The following is a 26,842-nucleotide window of genomic DNA, read 5'->3' as shown; positions in this document are numbered from 1 at the left end:
AATTTTCTAAACTAATCTTTCAAAAATATAGTAATTAATCACATTTTTTCTAGTTGTTGGGCTTGAGTCCCAGCATTTCTGATGAGGCACCAAAGCATCTGAAGGTATTAAAAGCTACATTTAAAAATAATGCCTATAAGTTCAGGCACTAAGTATTTTAAATGTTGGTACCCCAAATCAGCAGATGCTTTCCAACTTTGTACCATTCATTCCAAGCTTCATACATATAATCCACAGTAACATTACCATGCTTCACTGCCCAGAGATTACACGAAAAATAGTGTTTGAAAACTTTTCAATAGTCTGGAGCACTACCCAAAAGCCCAAGGCAACAATAACACGTTTCTGTATTCAAAGCTAAGTTTCAACAATAAGCTGAATAAAGAAACTAAAATTCACATGGGTCACTGAACAATGTGGGGGTGGTGGGTGGAACTGAATAGATGATCCCTAATCCTTCTGCCCTCTGCACAGAGCACTTTATGGTTACAAACCATACGTTCCAGCAGCCAACACCTGGGCTGCAAAGCAAGTTTGGGGTTTTTGGCATATCCTCATTTTGGAGTGCCTGAAGCTCATTGGGAGAAGGTTATGAGTGTGAATACTTTAACTTTCCAACCAGTAACATTATCAGCTGAAGAGAACAAAGACTCCTCACTGTCAGTGGAAGGAGTAGTGTAGAATTTTAAGTGAGGCTGAAGTCAAGGACTACTGGGACAGTTCTGGGGACTTCAAGCTGAAACATTAAACCCTCTTCCTGCACATATACTGAAGTACTAACTTAGGCACAACAGCCCTACAAAGAAAAGACCATAATGTTGTACCCTTTGCATCTTCCCTGAGCATCTGTAATTCAGAGAATTAAGGCAATACTTTTAACTCTGATGCACTGATAAATCAAACCACAAGACATTTCTAACATGAATGGATTTCCACCCCTCCACTTTGGAGAGAGGGACACAGCAGATGAAGAAGAAAGCACCCTGCACAGCCCATGGCTTCAGATAAATACACAACTGCAATTCATTCAAGCTGTTTGGCCAACATCAGAAATCATGAGATCCAAGCCTGATTTGTTATTACAGAGAGAAGAACCCTTGAATTGAGTTATAGCATTTTTGTTAGCTACCATGTAATTTTATTTTTAACACATGCTACATAATTTGCAGGGTTTGTTGTTACTAATTCTTTACTGCTGGTTCTTCTACTGAATAAACTAATTACATCTACTGCATTCTAAACCTGAACCATCAGTTTAAAACTACTTACATAAAATAATGTGTTTTGCCAAATGAATGCATGAGAGCCAAACCTATCAGTAGTAAAGTTTCACTGAATGAAATTAAATTCTTTAGTCATATTGTAGAATAAAAAAATCTTATGCTCATTGAGTCAAAGGTCAGCACATTGTTTGACAGGAAATGATTACCAAATTTACAGCAGGTCAGTGGTAAAAGGTTACAAACCAGAGTTAAGGTGTGATTTCACAATTGGCCCAAGTCAATTTAATTGAACACATCTGCCAAAACAGACCCTCTCTTTCCCACCATCCATGCAGCGTTTCCATCCTTCCATGCTGGCATTCACACACCTGGAAACGTAGCGAGCTCTCCAAGGATTTGATACAAGTAGTTATTGGCTGGATTTTCAGCCAGACAAGTCTGAAACAGCTTGCTGGAAGGCACTAGGATTGCTGGTGTACACTGTGTAGCAGTGACAGAACTTTCCCTTTTGGCATCAGCATAGAACTTGGATCACATTAGGTTGTATATTTATGATGGTCTTCAGGGAGTATTTAACCAGGATAAATTTTCTACCTCCAAGCACAGGTACAACCACAGAAGAACAGGGCTGGAAACACCATGAAAGAAACAAAGATAATTCCTTTTTCCCCTTAAATTCTAATTTGTCCTTCATGTGACTGCAGGGCACAATATATTCAACTATGAATCCCTACTCCCGTTGTGTTTTACGTAGTTACAGTTATCTCAAAAAATATAACTCCAAGGGCATATGCAGACAGGGCAGTATTAAAAAAAAAATTAAATCTGATCATGATGGAGTCAAGGAAGGGGAAGAGTCGGGAAGTAACTAGAAACACATGCAACACCACTGAACACTACTTACAAGAGCTCACTGGTAGTAAAATTTAATGGTGGAACTTTATCATTTGTTTTAAAAGATAAACTCACTAAACAAATGCATTCTGAATGTCACGGATTGCTTTTATTGCCACAAGGATTAGAAACTACAAGCTCAGACTGCATTTTCCCGATTGCCATAAAACATTAGGCAAAAAGACTTCCTGTGCGCCAAGAACAGTTGAGCACTACTGCAGTCCTCAGGTCTCCATCCAAACCCAACACATTCAACAAAAATGAACTATAAACTACCACAGTCTACTGCTCTCGGTGTTTTCAGGGTGACACCAAAAAAAAAAAAAAAAAAAAAAAAAAAAAAAAAAAAAAAAAAAAAAAAGCGCCAGAGAATTGGCCTCAATTTAGCAATTTACCAAAGCACCACACTCAGATGACTCCACTAAACCAAGAATTGCCAGTATTTATATGCAGACCACACAAGATCAAGACTTCTCAATAACAGGAACACAACAAGAACAAAAACAAAAGGGAGCAATAATCACATTAGGCAAAAACTGACACAAGTAAGAGCTAAGACAAAAAAATGCAGCTGAATGGAACAAGCTGGATTACTGCCCAAAGTCAGGGGAAGGGTTGTCATTCTCCCTCCTTCTCACTCCTAAAGCTACTGGAACCTCTGGACAAGGCATTTCCCTTTGGGTTTGGTAAGGGCACAGACAAGGACACAAACGCAATCACAGAACTCTGAATGACCCTATTGACCTATAAGGGTTTGGGGTTTAATATTGAAACTTTAGATAATCTAAGTATCTGTAAAACTGTAAAATCTGCTGACAAATAGTCTGAGATTTGAGCAAACAATAATCCCAATTCCTTCCAAGTTACCTTAAAGATCACAGTAAGTTTACATTCAAAATACAGTAACCCAAAGAGATTAAAAAACAATTACTTTTAGGCTGGTTTTGACTGCGCTGTTGTGGCTTTAAGAACAAATGTTTGGGTAACAGGGTCACTGCTATCTGAGCCACACTGTGCTTCTCAAGCCATTTTACATTTCATTAGGCAGAATCAGCTGAACTCTGGCAGGAATGAAAAACACCAGTGAGACCCTTTACTGCAGAACACTCACATACTCACTGCAGCCCTTCTAGATGCATGCAAGCACTTGGCATATAGAAATTTTGGTGACACTATGGTCAGATTTAGATTTTACCATTTCTATGGAGAGGTAGTAAGAACCAAACTACAGAGATGCCATATTGGCAAAACCATTGAAAAGGCACAGACAAAGACCATTTTATTCTTCCCGTTCGGAGTCCTTCTATCCCTTTTTACTACTAATATATTCCAGAACCAAGACATAGGGAGCTGCGTGTAATTATCTTACTCAATTTCCATACAACAGACATTTCTTTTATTGCGTAAACCCACATATTCCCATCTTCTCCTTTAAAAAAGGAGACAGTGAGTGGTTGAAGTAATTACAGCTGTCATGGAGGGTTTGACAAATGACTTTTCTGCTCAATGTATGCTTTAGGCCACTGGGAAAGCTGTCAAATAATGACATCAGAATCTACATTAACGCTGGCAAAATGCAACTGTGCTTCCTTTCACATTTAACTCAGGTGGTTCATAGCCCTTCCTTTTCCTATTCCATGGTCAAGAACATGAGTGGAATGAACAAATGGGTTGTAATTCAGATAAAATGGGGAGAAAGAATGAATGCTATATGAAAGCATGAAAGAAAACAAAATGAAAAAGTATGAAAGCATATCCTTCATTTGATAATGAAGAAGCTTGCTCATTCTTCACCATCCTGAGTCACTTCCTAAAAATCCAATTAAGCTGTAAGGGAGGAATATGAATGAATGAGATACTTTTTCAGCATCTAAGTTATTAGTTGTTACTACTCTGCATTTCTTACACGTGCACCATCCCTCACATATGAGAACATGAGACAGACAACTGCATCACACACTGTGGGAAGTTACCTTCCTGCTAATCCAGGCCAAAGCTTTCCAGCACAGACTGTCTCATCTTCAAATCGATTCTGTACGTGATCTCAATTCCAGTCAAAGTACAAAACAACTAGAAACTCACTACTGCTTTACTGCATGCTGAAGCTATATGCTCAGTTCTGAGAGTAACCTTGAGCATTGATCTTGGTTTAAAAAGTCACATGTGGGTTTTCATCACCTGGAAGACAGCAGTGCCCAGAAGCAGCCAAGGCTCTGACATGACTACAGAATCCACTTTCAATGAAAAGTTTAGGGACTGAAGAAAATGATTAATGAGGAACTTAATTTTTCCACCTAAAAGAAATACTGTATTAAGTTCAAAAATAAAGTGCAGCAAACCTGACCTAGTTTTGCTGCTCTGGTGACTGTTTAGTGAGTGGTTAAGAATGGTACCTAGAAGCTATTACAGCTTGAGCACCAGGGTTAGTATTAGTCAAATCTGAACCCATACAAGGTCCAAAAAAATGTGATCGTCCCACTGATTTAACATCTGAAAATGCACCTTATGGCTGACATCACCCACCATCAACCTCAAAATCCGCACAGAGCAGCCAACTAAACCTGATCAAACTTCTGATCCCTAACACCCTGTTCCTACTGACCCTCTTTGCTGGTTCACCTGCACTGAGAGCAGCTTCCAGGCAAGGCCAGTGGCTCTGCTGGGGCTGCAGGCAGTGTGAAATCCTGGTTTTCCAGCGGGGTAGTTACCTTAATGAGGGATGTGATTCATTCCCACCTGGTAAGCATCAGTGTGGTTACACTGACATGCAGTTACTTTTATTGCTACAAGAAGGGGAATGAGCTGTATCAGGAGATGATTCACACTGGAGAGGTGTCTGTTCAGGCACATGAGGAAGAAGGTTTGTACATCGTTGTTTCATCTTCAGTTTTGTAACTGAATCTGTCGGTTGTGAGCAATTCCAGTCATTTTTATGGAAGAGAGACATGCAGCACCTCATGTGCTTGGAGCCTGTGGCACAGCATATAGGAAGGTTCTTGGGAGTCTACAGTGCGCGGGTGTTGTTTAAAGTGTTTACAACACAAATACATTGTATCACATTATCTGTGGCTAGTCCCATAGAACGAATTGTAAGCCTCCTATGAACAAAACAGTGCCCAGCGTTATTTAAAACAAAAAAGTTCACAGAACAGACCACGCTAAAAAAAAAAAAAGCACATGATGAAGTTATTCACAGCAGCCTTCAAAACAGAGAATTTAAACATAATGTGTGTCCCCACACACACTCAATAAGCTTTGCTTTTTACAACTTAAGAACAGTTCTAGCTTTTTTCTAAGGTTCATTGTGATGATAAATGCACAAAAGTGTATGGCATGCACTGCTGCTTATTAGCATTTAATGCTTCTTGAACAACTACAATGCAAATATTCATCACAATAGGTGGGAACCTTGGTGGGAACAAGAATTCCCACAAATTGTTTAAGAGTACAGTAAATGAATAGTGCCATAAACAAAAAGCCCAAACCCCTCACAAATGTGTATGCTGCATTTGCTTACACATTAGTTCCCTATACATTCATTGTGCAACTGCACTTGTACAAATGAAACAAAAAACACCCCCAAAAATTATATCCCAACAAGAAGTGTTTTCTATGTATAGATGTGTTCAAGACAAGCAAACCACTGTTGTCTCAAGGTCTGCCTGTGTTTTCATGAGTGTTTCTTTTGTTAGTGACAGATTTTTGCATAAGTAGGACAGAATACGAAGTCAAGACAATTTCAAAGAAGGTTCCATTTTGAATTACTTAACTGACAGTGTAGCCAACACACTTGCTAACAAACATGGTAACTTGAAAGAAAAAAGTGATGAAGGAAGCTTATTTCTAAGCTTTCAAGCTACAACACAATACTGAAAACTCTAAATGACTAGATATCAAAGCTACAAACAGATGGCATGTTTTAAAGTTACCGTGACACCTTTTTAAGTTACTTTGACTTCACTTATCCAACTGTACAATCAAAATAAACTAAATCTGATCTATATCATGTATTAAGAAGATCTCTACATTCTGCACAAACTCATTTCCCAAGTCTCACCTCTCTATTTAGTACAGTAGCATACAAACACAAATGTGTTTTCACTTCTGATCAAGGTAATTACAGTCAAAGCACACGTTTTTTAGTCTATTCTTATGAATACATTTAAGGAACAGAGAGGAGAAAAGCCCTACTGCTTACTGTATCCTGTAAAGTAATTAATAACCTTTAATATCCTTAAATCCATGTTATACAGGAGAAAAAAAGTAAAGGGCTCTAATTATATTCACAGTATCTTTCATAGCTTCTTATGGCTGTTTGAAATTACAATAATAGAAGCATAGAAACTTATAAGAAATTGTTTCTTCAGCATACACACACCTGACAGCCCTTCTTGGAAAGTTATTTCCCCGTGTCAGCAGGACGAGATGAGAGATTATGAGGGTGCATACGTATGTGCATATACACACATTCACATACAGATGTATCAGAGCAAGAACAAGACTGGCTAAAACCACAGCAGCGAACAGCAATACTGAGAAAAACCTCACAACGCCCTTTAAAACAGTTCCCCATCAGGGAAACATTTAACAGCAGAGATGATAAAGCAAAAACCCCCTGCAAATGGGAGAGATCTCATCAGAGGGGCAGAGGAAGAACCCTGCCAGAGCTCCTCCATCCTGCCTCAGCCGAGGAGAGGAAGGGCGGAGAGCGAAGGAAGGAGGCGAAACCAGCTTCAGTTTAACGAAGAGACAGCAAATTGGTCACCTCAGACTCAGTCCTGAGCAGGGGGCTGGTTGGGCAGCCAGGACCCCCAGACCCTCTCGGAGAGCCCCGCTCCCGTTCCCCGCCGCCTCGCCCCCCGCACGCCCCGTCCCTCACCAGCCTGGGTGGTGTCGCTGAGATCGTGGTTGGCGGCGCTGGCTCGCGGATAGTCCCGGAGCTTCCTGCCGCTCAAACTGAGGGTCCCGCTGACGGCCGCTTCTTCTAGGGCTCGGTCCAAGGAGCGGCTCCAGGAGCCGGGAGCCGAGGGACCAGGCGGAGCGGGACAAGCCGCGGGCATCGCGGCAGAGCCGCCCTCCGGCGCCGCCATTTCCCCGCCACAGCCCGGCCGGACGGCGCATGCCAGAGCGCGCGGCAGCGGCGCATGCGCGGCCGCCGCCCGGCGGCCCCAGGACCGCGCGGGCTCCGCGTCCGTCCCAGCCGGGCCGAGCCGGGCCGGGCTCCCCTCAGCGCCTCATCTTCCCGCCCGCCTCGGGACAGCCGACGTACAAAGAGGCCGCCACCCCGGACACCTGCTGAAACTGTTAAAAATGATCGTTTTCCCGCCAAAGCGGGATGTCACGGGTTGGTTTTTGGGTGAGCCTCGCTCACAGCTGCTGGCTGTGAGTCCGGCCCGTTCTAGCCGCAAAACAAGGGTAGAGCGCACAGATCTCCGCTAAGTGGGAAATGTAACAACTGCTTCACGTTTTTAAACTTAAGGATTGATGACATTAAAAGGCCACACCCTTTGCGACATCTTAATAAATGCCGTCTTGCCCAGCTGCTTCCTCAGAACCCACGTGATGCTGCAGCCAACACCTGAGCTGATGATGAAGAACAAAAGCTGTCAATAATCAAGCAGCAAGACAATCACAACATTTAACACCTTATCAAATATATTTACAAGCAATATTTTGTCCTGCACTGACAATTAATAGCAGCATTTCCACTGCTTTGTGCCTCCTGCTGGTACCGGGCGCCGGGGAAGCTGCTCGGGCTGTTCCTGCAGCACAAGGTGTTGATGACAGAGGTTCTCGCTGTCAACACATGTCCCAGCAACAATCGGTGCTTGGGCTGACACAGCTGGTACTCTCACCACACCAAACCACTAAATTAGCCAGTGCTACTGAAACATTAATTAGTAGGTGACACATTCAAACGCAAGTGAGCCTCTACAGTGCCACTCCAAGAAGTGCTCCCTTGTAAGGGTATAAAACTGGGCAAGGTGTGTGAACCCTCTTTTCGGTTAGGTTGCTTTCTGCTGTGTTCTTCAGAATATTTAATAAGAATTTGATCAATGAGAACCCCTTGCAGGCTATGAGAAAATTCACATAGCAAGTATATTGCCCAGGTGGTTATAACAGGAACAAGACAATATGAAACCTGTAACTTTTTATTTAAAAAAAATTAACAGCTTCAGAATAGATCAAATGTAGTAACTTCTCCAAAAAATACCAAAAGGTACAGTGTAAAGCATCTTCTCATTAAATACAAACTAGCATTTTTGATGCACTGCATCAATGTTTTGCATCTAGGCTGATGCAAAAGAATTTTTTTTTGTTACATCCTGGCATATGGAAAACGTATACACTGAAACAGGATGACTGACTACACTTTATCTACTCAAATCCTAACAGTGGGACATTTATTTTGAAAAAAGAAATCCTACTAGTAATTGAGAAAGAAACCTTAACACCATTACATTTATTTTTCTTCTGCTAAGGTATATTTTTCAACATTAAAAATAAGGGTTTAAGTCCTATTTAGCATCAGAGTGCACTCTGACTTCAAAACTATACAAAAAAAAAGCCCTTCTGCTGTCAAGTGCTCTTCAAGATTGAAATTGCCACTATATGCTAGTTAATTTGGAATTTGAGATAAAAATGCAAGGAAACCAACTCTGTCAAATGTAAATTCTTCAAGAATGTGAAAAGGAGTTAAACCTGTTTCAAACACCATAAACACTCCTGGATGCAGCAAACCAGGCAGGCACTCCCCTACCTGAGTGTACCTAACCCTCCTCGCCAAAAAGCAGTACCAAGATCATCAGTGCCTGGTCTGGAAGCGATTCTGAAGAGCTGCCTCAGTTTTGGAGATTATATAAATATAGATTGAGGATGCCCCAGTTGTTACTGTCCTGCAGATTCTGATGTACAGAGCTATGCTTAAAGCAGGTGGCTACATGTTCCTGCCTGATGCTTTACACATCCTGGCAAACTGAGGGCTTTCCTCCAGCAATTTTCCTCAGTTTCAGACAATTTCCAGATGTCTGACCACTTCGGATCAGTTTCACATCTTACCTCTCTTTGGTAAAAACAAACAAGTGCTGTGAGATTGCTTGCCTCCAGCTATTTTTAAAAGTTAGAGCAAACCCTCTGCGGCAAGGCATGCAGGATGAGAATCCTGTATCTGAGAGGGTAAGAAACTCTACCATACTGCTGACTTCCTTGTGAACTGCTATATCTTTTCTGATCACACTATTAAAAACGTGAAGTTATTGCATTAAGTTTGTGAAAAACATTTCAAAAAGAAATAAAAATCAAAAGTTTAAGAAGAAAAGGAGACAGATAAACTTCATTTACAAAGGAGGATAATGAAGTTGAGCTATTTGGAATATAAATGACTCTCACGCTGCCTCTGCAGTATTCCTCCAATGATCTGGACCACTTTTAAGGATAAGAGTAGAATAGTCTCCATCCCAGTTACAAGTTTTGGGTCTCAGCTAACAGCTTTATTTGTGAATGTGAGGATGCAAAACAGTTTTCAAGAAAGGAAAGGAATGGAACTTTAAAAGCACAAAGAAGTACAGAACCAATGCTCCCATGAAAAATGCCGCTACATCGCTACCAAAGTATCCATGGACTGAGGCTCTGTGCTAAACTGGAGTCTTAAAGAGAGCTCAAAGGCAGTCCCTAAAAAAACCCTAGAACTGGGTTTGTAATTAAACACTTAATCTTTACCATAACAGAGGGGTCAAAGAACTCAGCTGGGCAACAGAATCTTTTCCAACCAGGTGATGGTGCCACTTCATTGGATCAGTTTCTCTCCACTTTTTCTCTCTCAGGGCACCAAGCCTTTTACCATTCCAAGTAAAAGTAATGAAGAGAGATAGTTCTGCCACCATCTTAGCGAGATGTCTGGAGAATTCTAGTGACAAATGCTGTATTCTTCTGCCCACTTTTGTCTCGGGGTCTTAGGTAGGTGGGCTCAGTGCCCAAGTCCATCTGCCAGGTTAGCCCACTGTTACAAAACGGCTTCCTTTGTTCTGAGACAGTGCTGTCCTCTGCTCCTTCAGGATCCCAAATCGTTCATTCAATGTCATCCCTGTCTGAAAAATAAAGTAATTTAACCACAACTTTAAATGTGTTTGGTTAATTTAATCAAAGTAATGGAGACAGAATACTTTTTTCTTCAGTCTGTATCATCACTTGACTCTTTAGTTGCCTCACTTGGATTTTTTTTTGTCACTTCCCACACCATTTAAAAATCAGACTGGACTACACATCAAGAGCTTGCATTTTCAGAACTCATTAAGAACACATGCTATATAATGTTAATACTCAAAGTCTACTCAGAATATTTTAAGTTCAACTGAGGACAGACAGACTGAAAAATGGAACTTCAGTACACATTTCCCCACACAGATTCTCTGCAACTTCAACAAATGCAACATGTTCACCATTTCAATACAGGTTGCTTTCCAGTTCACTCTGCTAAGGCAGCAAGCTAGAGTCTAATCCTGGAGTTCAATTAATTTTACAGTACAGCAGTAGATTATTTTTGACATAGTTCTTATTCCTGGATGGAACAAATGCAGATCAATGCCTTGACTCCATGCAGTTTTCTACAGCTGGCACTAAGGAGCTGATTACAAGAACAGCATCTGTCACCCTGTAAGAATTCCTTCAATGACAGCATTAGGATTGCTGCACCAAATCATCTGTCTTCATGAAACTTGTGAAAAACTGCTCATCTTCCAAGCCTTTACATGATCACATTTAATTTTTTTCCTAGATGGATAGCAAAAGTTGCCTTACAAATCTGGCTGCCAGGGTTGCAGGCAGGTCACACAGCTGAAAGCAGCACATCTCTGAATTATTCACAGCTGCTGATGCAAGCACAGCAGAAACACCAGAAGCCTTTTAGAAATATTCAAAATTTTAAATCCCATTTAAATCATGTGGGCATGCAAGGCATGAACTAGAAGAACAGGAACAGTGAGTTTAGCTACTTGCTTGAAGTTACACAGTGAGTTAGAAGAAAAACTGGAAATGGAAACAAGAAGCAGTCACTAGTTCTCCCTTTCTGTTACTTGCGAGTCTAGGAGGAAAGTGCCTCACTGGCTTTTATTGTTCTTGAAACCACTTCCACAGTTACGAGAAGAAAGTTGCATTTACCTGTTTCCCAACACTATTTATATCAAACTGCAATGGAACCCCTTTTGGAATCTTCTTCTCTTCAGATTGGTCCCTCTTCATCAAAAACGGTGGCACAGGACTACGAGTTAATCGTAATTTCTGGGAACTGTGAAAGAAGAATGTTACAAAGGACATGATGAACATGTGTTTTATGCAAGAAAGCCTTAATGCGGATAGAGGTATGAATTTTTCATCAAGCCATTTGACCAGGCTGGCTGAAGAGCTGGAGGGCACAAATTCAAGAAGAAAAGTCAGGCAGAACTAAAAAAGGGACCATTTGTTGTTGTTATCAGACAGGAAGAGTCCCAGCAGGAAACCACCTTATTTTTTATCTGCAATTCTACTGACAAATGTGTCATTTGCGGTTAATCAATCCTGTAAATAAATAAAAAAAAAAAAGTTACAGTCTTCCTTACTGATAAAATGCTACCAATGAAATGCTACTCAAGACATTTTTAAAATATACCACCTAAAAACAACAGTACCATCAACTCCCCAAACACAAATACAGCAATGCTCTCTTTAAGCGTAAGTCCAGCAGTACTTTTATGAATCAGGTAGGAACTGTTAGCATCACTCATCAAGTAGGTGCTCATTCATTTCCACACAGATAGAGGTAGAAAGCAGCTGTGACATGGCCTGATTTGAAAGGGACAGGCAGGATGAAAATCTACTAGCCCACCACTCTTCCATTCCATACACCACATCAAGCTCCTAAGTGGGAGATGATGTGTGAGAGCCAGCTGTGATATTATTCAAACACTGCTCAGAAACACTGAGAAAAGAGCCAGACTTAAAAGCCTTCACAAGAAGCTGTAACTTTGAGGTCACCTGAAACACTACCTGCAGGGAAGGTACTAAACGGTTCAAAACAGCAATTTCATTTATGTTCAGAACATTTCAGAACTTAATTGAAAACTCACATTGGGCTTATGATTGCTCCTGGGTTGTCAATAGACACAGTCAGGATCCCTCCACTCGTGGTAGAAGTTCGCCATCTAGTTTGAAAACACAAAAATCACTTACAAAAATTGTGCAGAGATTTCAGTCAGGGTATCTTTAAAGGTATGTCCAAAATATTGGCCAGCAAAGAATATGCAACCTTTGGGAATGTTGGCCAGTATGAAGATATCATGCTATTGACACTTGGCTATTGATTCTTGTACCTTTTACATTACCTACACCTATTCAGAAGAGCACTACATCACACACTGTCGAGGTACACCACAACTACAGCACTGACCTAAGAGTTCACTTTTTTAAAACATTCAGTTTCCTTGCCACAGATGGGGCCAAAATGGCCCACACAGCAAATTCAAGATGGGACAGACTGCACTCTGTGACACCTGCTGCTTTCCTCAGCCTGTTGTGCTACCAGGAAACACCCAGCAAAGAGCCCAACAGGCACAGAACGATATGGGCAGAGTATGTGGGGGAAGAGCCAAGTGGCCTGATTGGGCTCTGCCTTTTTCATTTCTAAACTACTTCACAGGCTTATATCCAAATTAAATAAAAGGAAAATTACAACAAGAGCTCAGGAGAACACTGACATTTGAATTTTTCTTCTAGTCTATGCAGTATTCATGAGTGCTAGAGATTAGTCTGATCCTCTTACCACCTTCCCCCTCATTTCTGCAAATGTCTTATGCAAACCAATTCCTCCTGGTTAAATTAGAAGATAATTTAGGAAATAACTGAGAACAGGGGGAGGATCACTGTCACTCTAGTTGATGTGCCTAGAGGGGAAAAAATCCACCCTCCTTCTATTATCATAGCCAGGAAGTCTGAGCTAAAATTACAATCTTATGTGTTACAAAACTGAAGTTTTCCAAATTAGGTACTTACTGACGAGTTCTCTTTACTGTCTGATTATCAAGATCATCTGTTGGCTGCACTTGGGCCTGCACCTGAAAACACATCAATACAGACACCAGATTTGAATACTGTTTCAATTCGTATTGTAGCAGCTGGAAATACAGAAGTTCAAAACCAGAAGTTTAAAGTTGTTTGCACACTCTGCACAAACAGGGTTGTACTTTCAGATGGACTTCAAAGATAAGAGTCCTACTACCTTCATAAGACATTTCAAAGAAATGACTTTAAGAACACAAAGTGATTTAAACAAAACCGCCAACAGAGCAATGGCAACATTTTGGAGGACACATCAAAATGTTACTACACGAGCAAGAAAAGTCTGTCTAGTTCCTGATGCTGTCTGTAATTTTGCAATCCATCTGGAAGGGAGACAACAGCTACCTACAGTCACGATGGCAGATGTAGAATGAGGGCAGAAATAAAAACCAAAACCACCACTTTTCATTCACTGTGCACTCTCTAATCTCTCCATACTACTAAAAATAACTGAAAAATCCTTAACTAATAGAACTGAAATAAGTAACCACAAGATAACTAAAAAAGCAAACCAAGCCATAATCAGATTCTAAAATGTGTTTCTGCTCTATTATTCACCTGAAGGTAACTTCTGAAAGCTGGACAATGCTTTCTAACGTTAACTTTTAAAAGAAATAATTAATACCTTGCAACTACCCTCAAATACTGACAAGATCCATGCCCCTCAGAATTGCTCAATTACACTGGAATGTGAAGCAAGACTCAATGGATTACAGTAACTAAAGAGAACGAGTGCACTTCCCTAAAAAACCCTGTGGCTATTTCCCAGTGCACCTGAAGTTTCTGCTCAGATCTGATATTTGAACTTGATTCACTACTATCAGTGTCACAGGTTAGCTCAGAACCTGTGGCCCAACAGCCTTGTTCTGTTCAAAATTTTTATTACCTTCAGGCCTCTTCTAAACAGGAAAGTTGCTTGACGAGTATCTTTCTGCTGATTCAGTTTGTTTCCGATTCTGACAAAAGTGGATGGCATGCTATTCCTGTAATATTTATTAAAAAATATAGTTATAAAAGGCTCCACAGGGAACACCTTAGAGAGACTACTATGGAAGTCAAAAAAGTGCCCAATCATCCATAAGGACATCCATAATGCTGCCTCTTTGAGGCTGAACGCTTCAGTTGGGATAAACTCCTCATCCATTAGGAATGAAACACATTACTCATAAATGGACAAATCACTGCTGGTATATAGAAGCCTAATGTTCATACATCACAGGACAATATGGCCATTAATTTTGCTTTCCACTTTGCTCAGTATCCTCCAGCACTTTAAACACTGCTGGTTAGATGAAAGAAATTAAAATTGATCCATATTAAGGAAGTTTGCTTACAGTTTTCACAATATAGTCACATAGTGAAACCTTTTATCATGGAGACCATTTCAGCTGTAGTTTATAATGTGTTAATTCCAGCACAAACAAAACATGCGATGGCTTCCCTGAAGCTGCAGATGGCACCAGCTTCCATAAAACGCATTTAGAAAGTTCACTAAACCATGGCTGACACTTCTGAGCTACCAAAAGCTGCAGCAGCCATTTCCATATTGAATCACAAAACACAGAATGGTTTGGGTTGGAAAGAATCTTAAAGATCCCCTAGAATCAACCCCCCTGCCATGGGCACAGACACCTCCCACAAGATCAGGTTGCTCCAATATAAGCTGCCTGTGATTTAACTGAAGGCAGAATACCAGGTGCTCACAAATAGAGGTACCTCCTGAGTGCCCTACATCATAACACACAGCTGGCTTTGTTTTGAGACCATGTTTGTCACATTCTTGGCTTCCAGATTTATAGAACCTCACACACAAGGGGGTCTTGACTATATTGCGACTGCCAGTACCTACTGTCTTCTCTTAGGCTCAGTCCTGTCAAACAAGATTCACTATGGAAAGTTGCCAAGTAGTGTTCAGAAAACAGACTTGGTATTTTACCTCCTGTTTAGCAGGGTAGGCCTCCTGAGGGCAGAAGCTTGTTTTCTCTGCATTTCAGATTGTCTCTGCAGGTTTGTTTTCCTTTTCAAAACCTGGTAATTCCGCTGTGCATTCTTAAAAAACAATAAATATATACAGCATAATGTATATGTGCACACACAAATATTTTCTTTCAGTTTCCATTTACAAACTGTGATTAGAATACACTTGGCTTTGCCTACCTTTCACAATCTAGTCTAATTTGAAAATACCTTCTACAATTTCATGAATTCTACATGCTCCACATCTTCAGGAGAAAATAAAAAGCAGCAGAGCTTAGCAGTCATTTTTTCATTATCATATCACCCATAACTGACAAAAATACATACTTCACGTCTTAAAATTAGTCTTCATAAATCCAAAGGCAATCCTCATTCTACAATACTGAATGAGATGAAGCAGGCAACAATGCATTGGAGCAGTGCAGAGAAATGAGTTTACTGATGGAGTTTAGTATTCTGCAAAAATTTTCATTTTTGTAACAGCACATGCTTAGCACCTGCAGGTTGACTGAATCATTGGTGTGCAAGAAAACAAATTTTCCTTGTAAAAATACAGTAACTCCCTCCATACTTGCACAGAATATACTTCTGTACCTCAACTCTTGTGCCTTGCAACCCAACTAAGTGTTAAAAACTATTTTCACACCTACTCATCCAGCCCACTCAAAACTCAGCTAACACATTCCCAATTTGATAAAAGCTTGTACCATTTGTGACCATTTTATATTTCAGTAGCACTCTTCCAAAGCACTCGTGTTTCATTTTTTTAACCTGTTCTGACATGAATCACCAGGGTTGCATTAATTACCTTCTCACTCAGTGGCTGTCTGTTCAGAGGACTGATTCCTTTGTGTGAACCCACAGCCTTCTTGGCTGCCAGGCCAGTTATAACTCCGTACGAACGCTTCTTCCCTGCTATCTTCCTCCTGCGCCCCAAACGATTCTTACCATAACCTGCAATAAGCACAGAAAGCTCAACAGCTCTTCCTGAAAGAAAAAGATCAATGCTTTAAGATGCCTTGCAGGCAGCACAAGTTATTTGGCTGCACACTTCAAGCCTCAGGGCAGAGGCTACCACTACACTTGAAGTCAATTTGGTCACTCAGCTGTTTAGCAGGTCTGGCCCAAGCCCCAGCACAGCAAAGTTCAGCTTCTCATACAGAGCAGAGTTTTGCTCTAGTTCATTGCATTCATTTCTGTTGAAAATTTCTTATTTGGCATGTCTTCAGGGAGAACTTAAAGAATCTTCTAGCACAGAAAACTACCGAAATACGCTGAAATTGAACTTCATCAAGCACTGAACAACATAAAACCAAACCAAAGAGTCCCTCAGCTTCCTACCCATTCAGCAAACTTCAAATTACCCGTTTAATTTAAAAATAAAGAAACCCCAAAACAGCTTCAAAGATTATTTATTGAAATCAGTGGATCCCAAGACATGACTTAAGAGGAAAGAACATAGCAATTGCCCCACAAAAGCACATTAAACAGCACATGAATTATATCACATTTGAAGTGTTTTCAATTAGAAGTCTGCATGGCAGTGCAACCAAACTGAGGACTGAAAGCAGCTTTTGAATATAAAAGGCTTGTAAGTCTAAAGTCTGTAGTATCTCCAGTTACCAGGGTTTGATTAACCATGTCTGGAGTCATTTAGCTTCATGCTATGAATACAGACCATGCTCCAATTTTGATCCCAAGCACCCTTCCCTCTAGAATCTCAGACTGCAAAACAAATTTAAGACTGAAGAGTCAGTTCTCCAGCAACAGACACATTTAGTATTAACATATCTGACTTAACAGCATTGATAATAAATCTGTGTTTCCTCACGAGACAGGAGCCATGACATGAGGTAAGCCACTGGTCAGAACCCAATTCAGATCAATTTGCCATGGAAAACTGCTGGGTACACACATTTTGTGTCTGGTTAGCAAATGCTCTTCCAAGAGAAAAGCTGAGAAATGGGGTTGCTTAGGCTGAAAGGGACCTCCCGAGCTGTATAAACCAACGTCTGCTCAAATAAATGAAAACCTCCAAGTTAGCTCATGCTGCACAGGCCTTGGTGCAGCTGCATTCTGTGTATCACCAAGGACAACTTTTATTTCAATGAACAATGGTCATCTCTCTGTTTTTACCTCCAAAAGCTGAACAGAATTCTAGCTCAAGTTCCTCACTTCTTTCCAGAAAGTTTGGCAGCCACTTCTAAAATCCCAAGGAACTGAACACTATTGATCATTTGTGGTTTCTGCAGTTGTCCACAGAGGATTTGCTACTTATCAGAGTAACTTCAATAGCAACAGAGTAGCAACAAATCTACTGGTAACCCCCTAATAACTAGAATGCTCACAATTATTTCATGACACCTTCTCCTTAAAAACAAGGTAAGAGATTTGTTTTCAATGGGAGAAAATATGCCAGTATATATGGGCGGGAGCAGTTGAAACTACTTACAATGTTTCAAAATGTCATGAATCAGGCAATTTTGTAAAGAAATTGTTTGCTTTTTCCTAGGACACAGGCAAGCAAGCTGGTATGGTTCCAGCAGAGAAAAGTAACTGCCCAAAACAGTAGCATTTTGTGTTTCACATTTACAGATCGAGTTTTTCCTAAAATTCTAAATCCCAATATTTGTTTCTTTTGTGCTATTTTGATGATAAACAATTGCACTTGACAACTGCAGTTATAAACAGAGCCTACATGTTTGATAATCCACAACTTAAATTCACCTCCTCTTCACCCACACAAATACTCTCACACTTGGGCTGAGAGACATAAATTTTTTCCAGCCCTGTCACCAATTTATTAGCGTCATACAAGTAACACAGTTGTGTGGGCCTGCACAGAAACCAAAACTCCTCTGAGCCCTGACTAACACAACATTCCACTGATCCCTAAAGACATTTGTGTTTAAGACACAAAGGAGGAGCTGCTGCTACAACAAACGCTAAGCAAGACAAAGATAACACAGGGATCATTGTGAGTACACCAGACAGATGTGTCCTTGTTTTAAAGGAATGTTACTAAACAAGAAATTACATGTATTAACCTAAACACCTAATTAGCTCATACTGAGGTGGTAAGCTTTCTTATCAGACAGTATTCTTTCATATTTTGATCATCCTGTACTAAATAGATACTTTTCAAAACTAATTGCAAGCAAAACCAGTCTGCACTTCAAGCAAGAGCTATCCATGTACTGAACTAAAGCCTGGGAATAATTTTAAAATGTCTCCTGTTTATCAAAAAAGCTGTGAGTTACTCAGGGGAACCTACAGCAAAGCTCCCATTGCACACTTTTCCTCTCCTCACTCCCTGCCTATACGATTTTTTCCCCTTTTTGTATTCCACTGTTAAAACACTGGCTTCCCCTTTCTGTATTTCACTGTAAAAACATTGGCTTAAGAAGGCTGACACAGTACTTCCTCTGCATCTCAAGCTCTTACCAAGAAAAGCCAACTCACACTCTGCACTATCCATTTAAATCTTTCTGAGCTAGGATCACAGTCTGCAGTAACAGATACTTTGGGGAGGCCTATAAAGAGAATTCTAACCAGCAAATATTCTTTTCTTTTGCACAAAGCTCTGAGCTCTGGCAAGGCCTTCACATCTCCCAATACACAGACTTTGGCATAAGCACTTGTTCTGTCCATCTCTGAGAAGGGGCAAGGTTATCATCACAATTTCCAAAATTAAAATTAATCTGAAGAATCAGAAAGCAAGCCAATTCTTCCTCGAGTTAAAGACAGTCCCGCAAGCATCTAAGCTCCTAGGTGGCCAAACACGTCAATTTTTTTCTCACACAGAATCAGAAACAAAACCAAGTATAAATAGGTTAAAAATACCCCTGAATTATAAACAAAAGACACTGCTTGAAAGACACGTGAACTGACCATGTCAATCCACAAATTGCATTATTCTGCCTTTCAGCTCAACAAAGATAATGTGGAATGTGTGTTATGTTTGGCACACACCTTTCTGTTGTTGGATTCCCCACTTGGATCCTTGTGAACTGAACTGTTGAGCTCGATTCTGCTGAAGCCCTCTTTTCATTTTGGGAGAATATTGCTTTCTCTCTTCTTTCTTGTTCAGCTTGATTATATCATCTACAAGAAGAAAAAGGAAAAACTGACATACTCTATGAAACCTGACATACTAAATAAAAACCCCAAACAGCCTGGAGTCACAGGAGACAGACCAATCAATCCTGCAAAGGCAGCACGTACAAGTTAAGGTTCCAGAAACGTTAGCACTATAAACATCCAGCCCCTGTTAAGTCTTACTTTATAATACAATGCCCCAGCAAAAGGGAAGCAGTTGCATATATCCAGAAAATGCAAGACACATGTAAGATCATGGCATTCAGCCCAGAATTAAATTTTAATTTGAATGACTCCATTAGTTTTTGTATACTGTTGAAGAAAACATAGATCCAATCTCATGCCCAGACTTTGCAGAGTTCAGAAAAAATGTCAATTCCAGCCTTAGTTCTTTCATCTTAAGCTACTTAAAAAAGATCACACAGAGACAACTCAGGCCCTCAGTTATCTTCAGATGTTCACCAAGACTGAAATGATGGGGAAAAAGGCAAGCAAGACATCTCTCCCCAGGAATCTACAATCCAAGGAAACAATCTCAGACAAGTTATTAATCAGTTCAAAAATACGTGTAAGAAACAAGCTGTGAAGAGCAGGTCTGTCTAGTGCAAATTATGCTACACCAGTTTGATTTCCTTCACTGACCTGGCAGCCAGCTCAGGAGAGAAGAGCAAAGCAAGAGGTGTGGCAGCCTTTATCTGACTGTCAGCTTGTTTACAAAAACATCTTAAAGGAAACTGTCAAACTGTGCTTACTGCATCTTTATCATAAGAGCAGAACTGACTAAAAATGTCATGTTTCAATAGGGAGCCTACCTAAATATGTGGAAAGTCTCTTTTCAGTCAAGGAAGGATGGAAATGGGGTTACTGTGTTTGTGGCTGAGTTCAAATGGACTCAAAAGAGGTAGAACAGAAAAAACTGCACAAAACCCACAAACAACAAAAATGCAACACTGTTATCCAACGGTTTGCATGCTGTCAAAGGAAAGCTGAGAGAAAATGAATTCACTTTGCTGCAAAAATCTGCTAGGACAAGAATACTGGTACAGGTCACTCAGGGTTTGCTATCTAAACAATCTTCTTTACTAAAGGGATTGTCCCTGGAACAAGGATTCCAAACTATCTTTATACACAAAGGAAACCAAAGCCACTTCAAACATGGATTCATGCTTCACACTTCATCTGCTTAATCTTAAATCTAATTTTTACAAGTTGCTACACCCAAGGTTACAAGTTTTTAAGCAAAAGGACTTAAGTTTCAGCTATTGTCTTATTTGGGTAAATGAAGAACATTTGGGACTTCAAGCATTTGTTAGAGGAGCCACAGTGAAGCAGTCTTCTATCTTATGTGAGATCAGAGACCACAGCTACAGCTACAACAGCAGAATTATCTGGGAACACTATCAAACTGGAAGCTCAGCTGCACATGAGCTGCACATAACACAACCAAAACATGTTTAATCATTATTACTATATAAGAATTTACTTAACATCATGATCTCAGTCTTAAGATTTCCTAGATTAAGGTCATGTCACTTTCTTTGGTAACACACTCTGATGTGGGACTGCATCTTCTCCTTGGTTATATGTGACATAGAGCTTTCACTTGGGGACAGCAGCTGGGGTGAAAACATTCTTATACACCCAAAGAAGCTGAGGGATGCACCCACTTCACAACACCACTCTAAAACGACATTCTCATGACACGACAACAGTCCTTTGCAGTCTGCTATCAGTTAATGGCCAGGAAATGTAGCAATTACTGACTGGAAGGTTAACTTAGCCAGGAAACATTAGAATATATGAAAATACAAGCTGGGATCAATAACTCTATTAGCAACCCTGAAAACAAAGACTGTGTACAATAGGTAAAAACAGATTTAGTTTACAATGAATGCTGTAGCACTACTCTACATTCAGATAAACTCTAAACATCATTTCACAAGTTACCTCCACTGCCCAACAAAGAACTCCACTGAATTACAGAAATTGTACAAACCCTCTTATTTTATGGTGGCCGACAAAGAAGCCAAGCCCACCATTAATAATTTCAGTTCACACTGTGATTCTGCTTTTTGAACAGTCTCCTGATAGCACCAATCTATCATGCTTTGGTAGTATCACAGAGCAGTCTTGAAGTGTACAAAAGCAATTAAAAGGTTGTGTTTTTTTTTTTTTTTTCTAGTAGAAGTAAACTGGAAGATGCAGTCCATGAACACACCAAATTGTCCCTGACTGTTAAGGGGACTCAGTACACAGCACCAGAACAGAACTTCTCTGAGATACCTCACTGAAGTATCTACAGTGTGGATGTCAGTTTCCCGGACATGCTGGGGAGACACAGCTCTGCAGGTTTGTAATGAATCTGTGCAACTTCCTAACACACACCCCCCGCAATAGGAGGACAGGGGACAACGGGGTAGATTGCCACAGGAAACTACGCAGTAGAGGCGACGTCATGCTTGGTGTGACTGGTCTTATACTGCAAAGAGGTTAGACGGGCGACTTGCCACTGCCGACTTCAACACCTGAGAAGAATAAAAAGGCCAGGCCAGCTGAGAGACCACCAAATCTCACTCATCCCTGTAGTTACGGGCGCCAGGCGAGGCCCTGGGACGCTCCTCGAGGGCCACCCAGCCTAAGGCCCGAGTACTGAGGGCCTCACCGGGCCGAACGCAGGCAGTGCCCCCGTCTGCGGCCTGCTCAGACCGCCAAGCGACACAAAGGGGCCCCGGCTCTTCCCCGCCAAGGATCGCGACCCCCGGATTCCCGCTGCTCCCGGTGACACTCCCGGAACTCGCCCCCGCGCCCAGCCCCCAGCGCCACCCTCGCCGCTCTCGCTGTGGGAGGGTCCGTCCTTTCCCCTCCCCACCCCCCCGCCTCGTTGGTTCCGCCCGCGCCGGTGCCCGGCTCAGCCCCGTTGGTTCGTTCCGCCCCTCCCCGTCCCCGGCGCTTGGTTCAGCCCGAGCCCCCCGCCCTGTTGCCCACAGCGGCCGCCCCAGCCCCGCTCCTCACCCAGGGACATGTCGATCTTCTCCAGGCTCTCGCCGCCGCCGTGCCGGGTCCCCGCCGCGGCCGAGGAGCCCGGGAGCGGTGCCGCAGCCCCGAACGCGTTCATGGCCGCCTCCCTCAGACCGGACCGCCCCCAGCCGGGCCCGCGCATGAGCAGCAGCTCCGCCCAGCCCAGGGCACAGACGGCGGCGCCGGGGAGCGGCGCTGCGCCCGTCTGGCACCGCGCCTCCTGGCGGCCGGGAGGAGCAGGTACAGCGGGAGGGGGCGATGGCGGGGGGCGATGGCGGGGCCGTGGGGACCCGCTGGGTGCCGGCGGCCGCTTTCCAGAAGCGGCTTCTCCGGGGACAGTGTCCTTGGGAGGCACGAGCGGCACATCGGCCTGGGCTCGGGGAGTGGCGGGGGGCGCTGGGAAGCAGAGCTGCAGGCGGGGTGCAGGGGCTGGGGGACGGGGCAGTTGTGTCGTAGGGCACGGAATGCCGCGCTGGCTGCACACCTGATGGGCGCTGAGAGGGCCGCGGAGGTGACTGGAAGCATAGAGCACCTCTCCTGTGAAGACAGGCTGAGAGATTTGGGGGTTTTCAGCCTGGAGAAGAGAAGGCTCCGGGAGATTTCATGACAGACTTCAGTACGTGAAGGGGCCTCTAGGAAAGATGGAGACAGATCGATTTAGACTGGATATAAGGAAGAATTTTTTTTATAATGAGAGTGGTAGAACACTGGCAGAGATCACCCAGGGAGGTGCTGGATGCCCTATCCCTGGAAACACTCAAGGTCAGGTTGGATGGGGCTCTGAGCAGCCTGATCTATTTGAAAATTTCCCTGCTCATGGCACGGGGGTCGGACCACATGACCTCTAAATGTCCCCTCCAATCCAATCCTATGTTGCAGGGTAGGGACAGGTGTTCAGCTGAGAAGCTGACTATGAGATACCTTTGCCTGTAACCCCTGTGCAACTGAGAGAAATAATCTGTTCTGTGAGCAACAAAACCAATGCAGGGTGATTTTGAGCAGAATTATGTTTTCAAATGTTAAACAGCAGAGGTCAAACTAGGTTCCTATTTCAAAATACCCTGTAAGACTTAAAACTACTACTTTAACCCAGAACAGTGTGTCCATAGAGACTTTGTTATCTTTGGGGTTTTTTTTCAGAGTTGTTATCTTTGCCAGTTTTTGGTTAGAATCATGTGAGAAATTCAGAAGTGAAATTGTTTTTTTAAACATGGAATCTAGCAAAGCCTTTCCCTCGTCCCTGTGTATTTGCGTTCTTTGGAGCTGTGGGTATTACTGGGGTGGGTCAGCAGTACACAGTAGTGGGCAGCTGACTGCTGCTAAACAGGTTACCTGAACAGGGCTTTTTTTCACAACAGCACTTCCTTCATTTGATACTCCATTAGAGTTAAGGGATAGTAATTATTTCTGAAATCTCTACATCTTGCTCGTGGTTGGTTGAAATTGGTCCCTGAGTTCCAGAGACAGAAAAGGAAGGAGCAGATGGACTGACAAGGTGATCACAGAGGACGAACTTCTTTCAGAAGCCAGGCAGTAAATGCTGATAGGAAAACCCACATCCATTTCCCCTGCTCACAACAGTCACCTGGCGTTACTGTCCACATCTCCCCAAGTTTTCTCTGGGAGTTTTGCTGTGGCTGCCATCCTAAAGGTGCCTTCCTCTGCCATGACCAAAGGATACCTTGTTTTAGGGTCTGCCTGCTTGCCTCCAGAGGGGGAGCTCCATATGAGACTGCAGGAACTGTATTGCAAATGTCCATGGGTAGGGATAATTATTTCCATGCATGGCCTTGCACACACCTCCTTCCAGCAGACACAGTCCCACATTTCTTTAATTGCCCACATGTTCCATATGCACAATTGCTAAAATAAACACTCTGTGGCAAGAGCAATGTCCCGACTACCTGACACACAATGAGCTCTGGTGCTTGTACTCCTTGTCACAGCTCTGTCCTGCTGTGCTGGAAGCTACCTGCACTGAAATAACTATGCAGGCCTTAAGAATGGGAGGTATTTCTAGGAGTGTTACCATGAAAGGCAAGAATAAGAGGAGTGAGTTGAGGCTTTCTGTCCTCAGCTGTTTCCTGTACTACAGACTGTAGACAAGGCCTTGCTCTCTCCATTTACATTCTTTATCCATCTCTTTTTAAATAAGGCAAAAAAAGTGTTTCTGGATGTTCCTCTTGGTGCTTCCTACTGTGTAGAGGAGAATGGCTCAGTTACTGTCACAGGACACCTCCAGCTAGTGAGAGATTTTCCCTTCAGGCAGCAGAAACTCGTGACCACAGTGCTGGAGGCTGACAGTTCCACCCTGTTTTCTTCTCTGTGTTCTCCATGGGCAGCAGAAGTTCAGACATGGAGTTTTGAACCCACAGATTCGAAAACTTTTGCTAACATTTTCCCCCAGGTGAGATTGGATGACAAGCGATTGATGATGAATGAGTGGGAGGTTCTTATAATCAGGCGATGTTTCTAAAGCAAATATGCTATTGCCAGATTACCAAGAGCTACTAAAAATAGAGGTGCCAAAAGATGCATTTTTAAAAAAGCATTATGTCAAATTCCCATGAGGCTGTAGGGTCCAGCTCCATCTGTGACTGCGTCACACTAATAAACAAATGTTCTGTTTACCCCAAACAAACACATGAACTGCAAAGGTGGCAGATGCTACCTGTTCTGTGACAAGTTGAAATCAGACAAAATCCAGATTTTACCACATCCATGAGTTGTGTTTATTATACAAACAGGATGTCTGCTGCTCAGCACAACAGAAAACCAGGCACAAGTTGTGATCCTGAAGAGCATTTTCTTTCTGTGTTCAGAACGATTGGGGATCATGAAGGCAACCATGCAAACATCAGCCCTTGGTGTCCTGTGTGGCTCTCGGAGTGTGTCAGCATCCAGACAAGTGACAAAGCTTCCACGTGGCACTGAGAGCTACAAAGAACCAATATTTTAACTGTATAAAGTCCAGTATGACTCACCTGTGCTGTGTAACACTGTGTGTCTAAAGCACCCACAGGCTGTGGTAAATTTTGGGGCTGGTTCTTTCCCGGGCTTTTTCCACACCTTTTCTGAGCACTAGTTGTCTCCTCACAAAAATGAGACCTCATGGCTTGTCTGCCCAGTAATCTCTGCTGTTTCAGTAAGAGGAATTGCAGAGTAGATTTCACCTGCTGAACATGCAGAAATTCCCGGGAATTAAAATTACCAAGCAGAAACAACACCCAAAGGATCAAATGCTAAGTGTACTCAAAGATTTAAAGCCAGAGGGGACTGTCTAGTCCAAGCTGAATGCTGTGAGCTGAGGAATATCACACCTGCTTTGATCCCGTATTTATAGATAGATATAACATACCTTTACAGTTGTTGACATCTATTGGCACTCCTTAAATTTTACACTGGAGGATTAATGCTCAGTTTAACCTCAGTGCAGACCCAGAAGCTCACGTGTCCGTGTGTGACCACAAGCTTTTTATTGATTTTTTTAATAGGCTCTCTAAATTGATGTGGGCATTGACAATAGTTAAGTAACAATGACTATAAGTAACGTATGCAAAACAACATTAATAAAGCAGGGGAAATGGAGAATTTTCTTCTTGAAGAAATTTAAAAAGTTGCTTCTGAGCAACATCCAGGCTATTTCTAACTTGGGGAGCTAGAAGAATCGTGCAATTCCTGATGGAGGAGGTAAATTGGATCTGTTAGCTTTATCTGCATGCTCCATTTCACCAGACATGATCATCTAACAATCACAATAGTCTGGATGACTTGATTTCCTCCAATATGTTTACTGTGAGAGTCAACACAGTCTGATGCCCTGAGACCTAACATGCCACGTACAGGCAGTGTTTTTAATCAGTGCAGGAGGCTCTATGAAAGGAAATTTCTGCCTGATGACTGGATTCAAGTTGTTCCACACTTGAATACAATTATGATGCATGAGGAGTCCTGATCTTTTCATTAAGCACCTTCTGAAAATTACGTTATTGTTGTTATCAAGAACAGCAGTATAGAACTGTGTACCCCCACGTTCTGCAGAAGTACTGTACTGGTAAAATAAACCACATAGAAAATGTCACGTCAAGGGGTGCTTTTTCATGTATGCTGCACATAGTTATCATTTCAAATAACAGCTCTAGGGAATTTCCATTGTACAAATGCTTGGCTTTGGTTTCTGAGGCGTCAGGCAACTCCAGAACATATCTAGGTTTTATCTTCGATAATAATTTGTCATTGACTATTCTCAGTCGAAAGACAGCAGCATCACTTTTTCCTTTTTGAAGTTTCATTTCACTGCATTTAGGTGAAAGGCACATCTTATGCTGCTGTATTTTTCACACCCTCCTTACAGTGGGCGGTGGAACAGAACCCTCTTTCCGTTTCTCTGTCTCTGCAGGTGTGATCCGTTTGATCCGTTGTTTGTTCGGTTTTTTCCCCTTGCCGCCGCATTTTCCTCATCACGTCCAAGGCAGGATTTGGTGAGGGTTATCTCAGCAATCATTGTGGTTTTTACCAGCGCTTTCAAGTCGGGGGCACACCGA

The 26,842-nt window shown here is 42.2% G+C and overlaps 2 protein-coding genes across 18 annotated transcripts in view; both read right to left on the bottom strand.

Annotated features, from left to right (window-relative positions):
* LRCH3 (leucine rich repeats and calponin homology domain containing 3) overlaps positions 1 to 7,219 on the bottom strand; it is a 62,304-nt gene extending 55,085 nt beyond the window's left edge. For all 17 annotated transcript variants that reach the window (XM_066193408.1, XM_066193421.1, XM_066193404.1 and 14 more), the window contains exon 1: positions 6,997 to 7,219. In XM_066193408.1, coding sequence (XP_066049505.1) covers positions 6,997 to 7,207 — 211 coding nt within the window. In that variant the 5' untranslated portion in view covers positions 7,208 to 7,219. The remainder of the gene's footprint in view (positions 1 to 6,996) is intronic.
* Positions 7,220 to 8,253: 1,034 nt separating this feature from the next.
* FYTTD1 (forty-two-three domain containing 1) lies at positions 8,254 to 22,440 on the bottom strand. Its single transcript, XM_066193403.1, has 9 exons — positions 22,293 to 22,440; positions 19,155 to 19,286; positions 15,991 to 16,136; positions 15,142 to 15,254; positions 14,092 to 14,188; positions 13,140 to 13,201; positions 12,218 to 12,292; positions 11,274 to 11,400; positions 8,254 to 10,204 (listed from the first exon to the last, which is right to left on the bottom strand). Exons 1-9 carry the CDS (start codon positions 22,438 to 22,440, stop codon positions 10,109 to 10,111), a joined length of 996 nt encoding a protein of 331 aa, XP_066049500.1. The 3' UTR covers positions 8,254 to 10,108.
* Between the last annotated feature and the right edge of the window lie 4,402 nt (positions 22,441 to 26,842).

This window comes from Chamaea fasciata, unplaced genomic scaffold (assembly GCF_029207755.1).
Source record: "Chamaea fasciata isolate MVZ Bird 193981 ecotype frontalis unplaced genomic scaffold, bChaFas1.0.hap1 SCAF_11, whole genome shotgun sequence".
Lineage (NCBI taxonomy): Eukaryota > Metazoa > Chordata > Aves > Passeriformes > Sylviidae > Chamaea > Chamaea fasciata.
Note: the sequence above shows the minus strand (reverse complement) of the source record. Positions and strands in the feature narration are given on the sequence as shown.

Excerpts from the sequence above, each read along its gene's own strand:
- FYTTD1 (XM_066193403.1), bottom strand. The coding sequence starts at position 22,440 with ATGCGCGGGCCCGGCTGGGGGCGGTCCGGTCTGAGGGAGGCGGCCATG. Across the intron at positions 19,287-22,292 it reads GAAGATCGACATGTCCCTGG|ATGATATAATCAAGCTGAAC; the intron begins GTGAGGAGCGGG and ends TTCTTCTTGTAG. Across the intron at positions 13,202-14,091 it reads TGTTTAGAAGAGGCCTGAAG|GTGCAGGCCCAAGTGCAGCC; the intron begins GTAATAAAAATT and ends ATGTGTTTTCAG.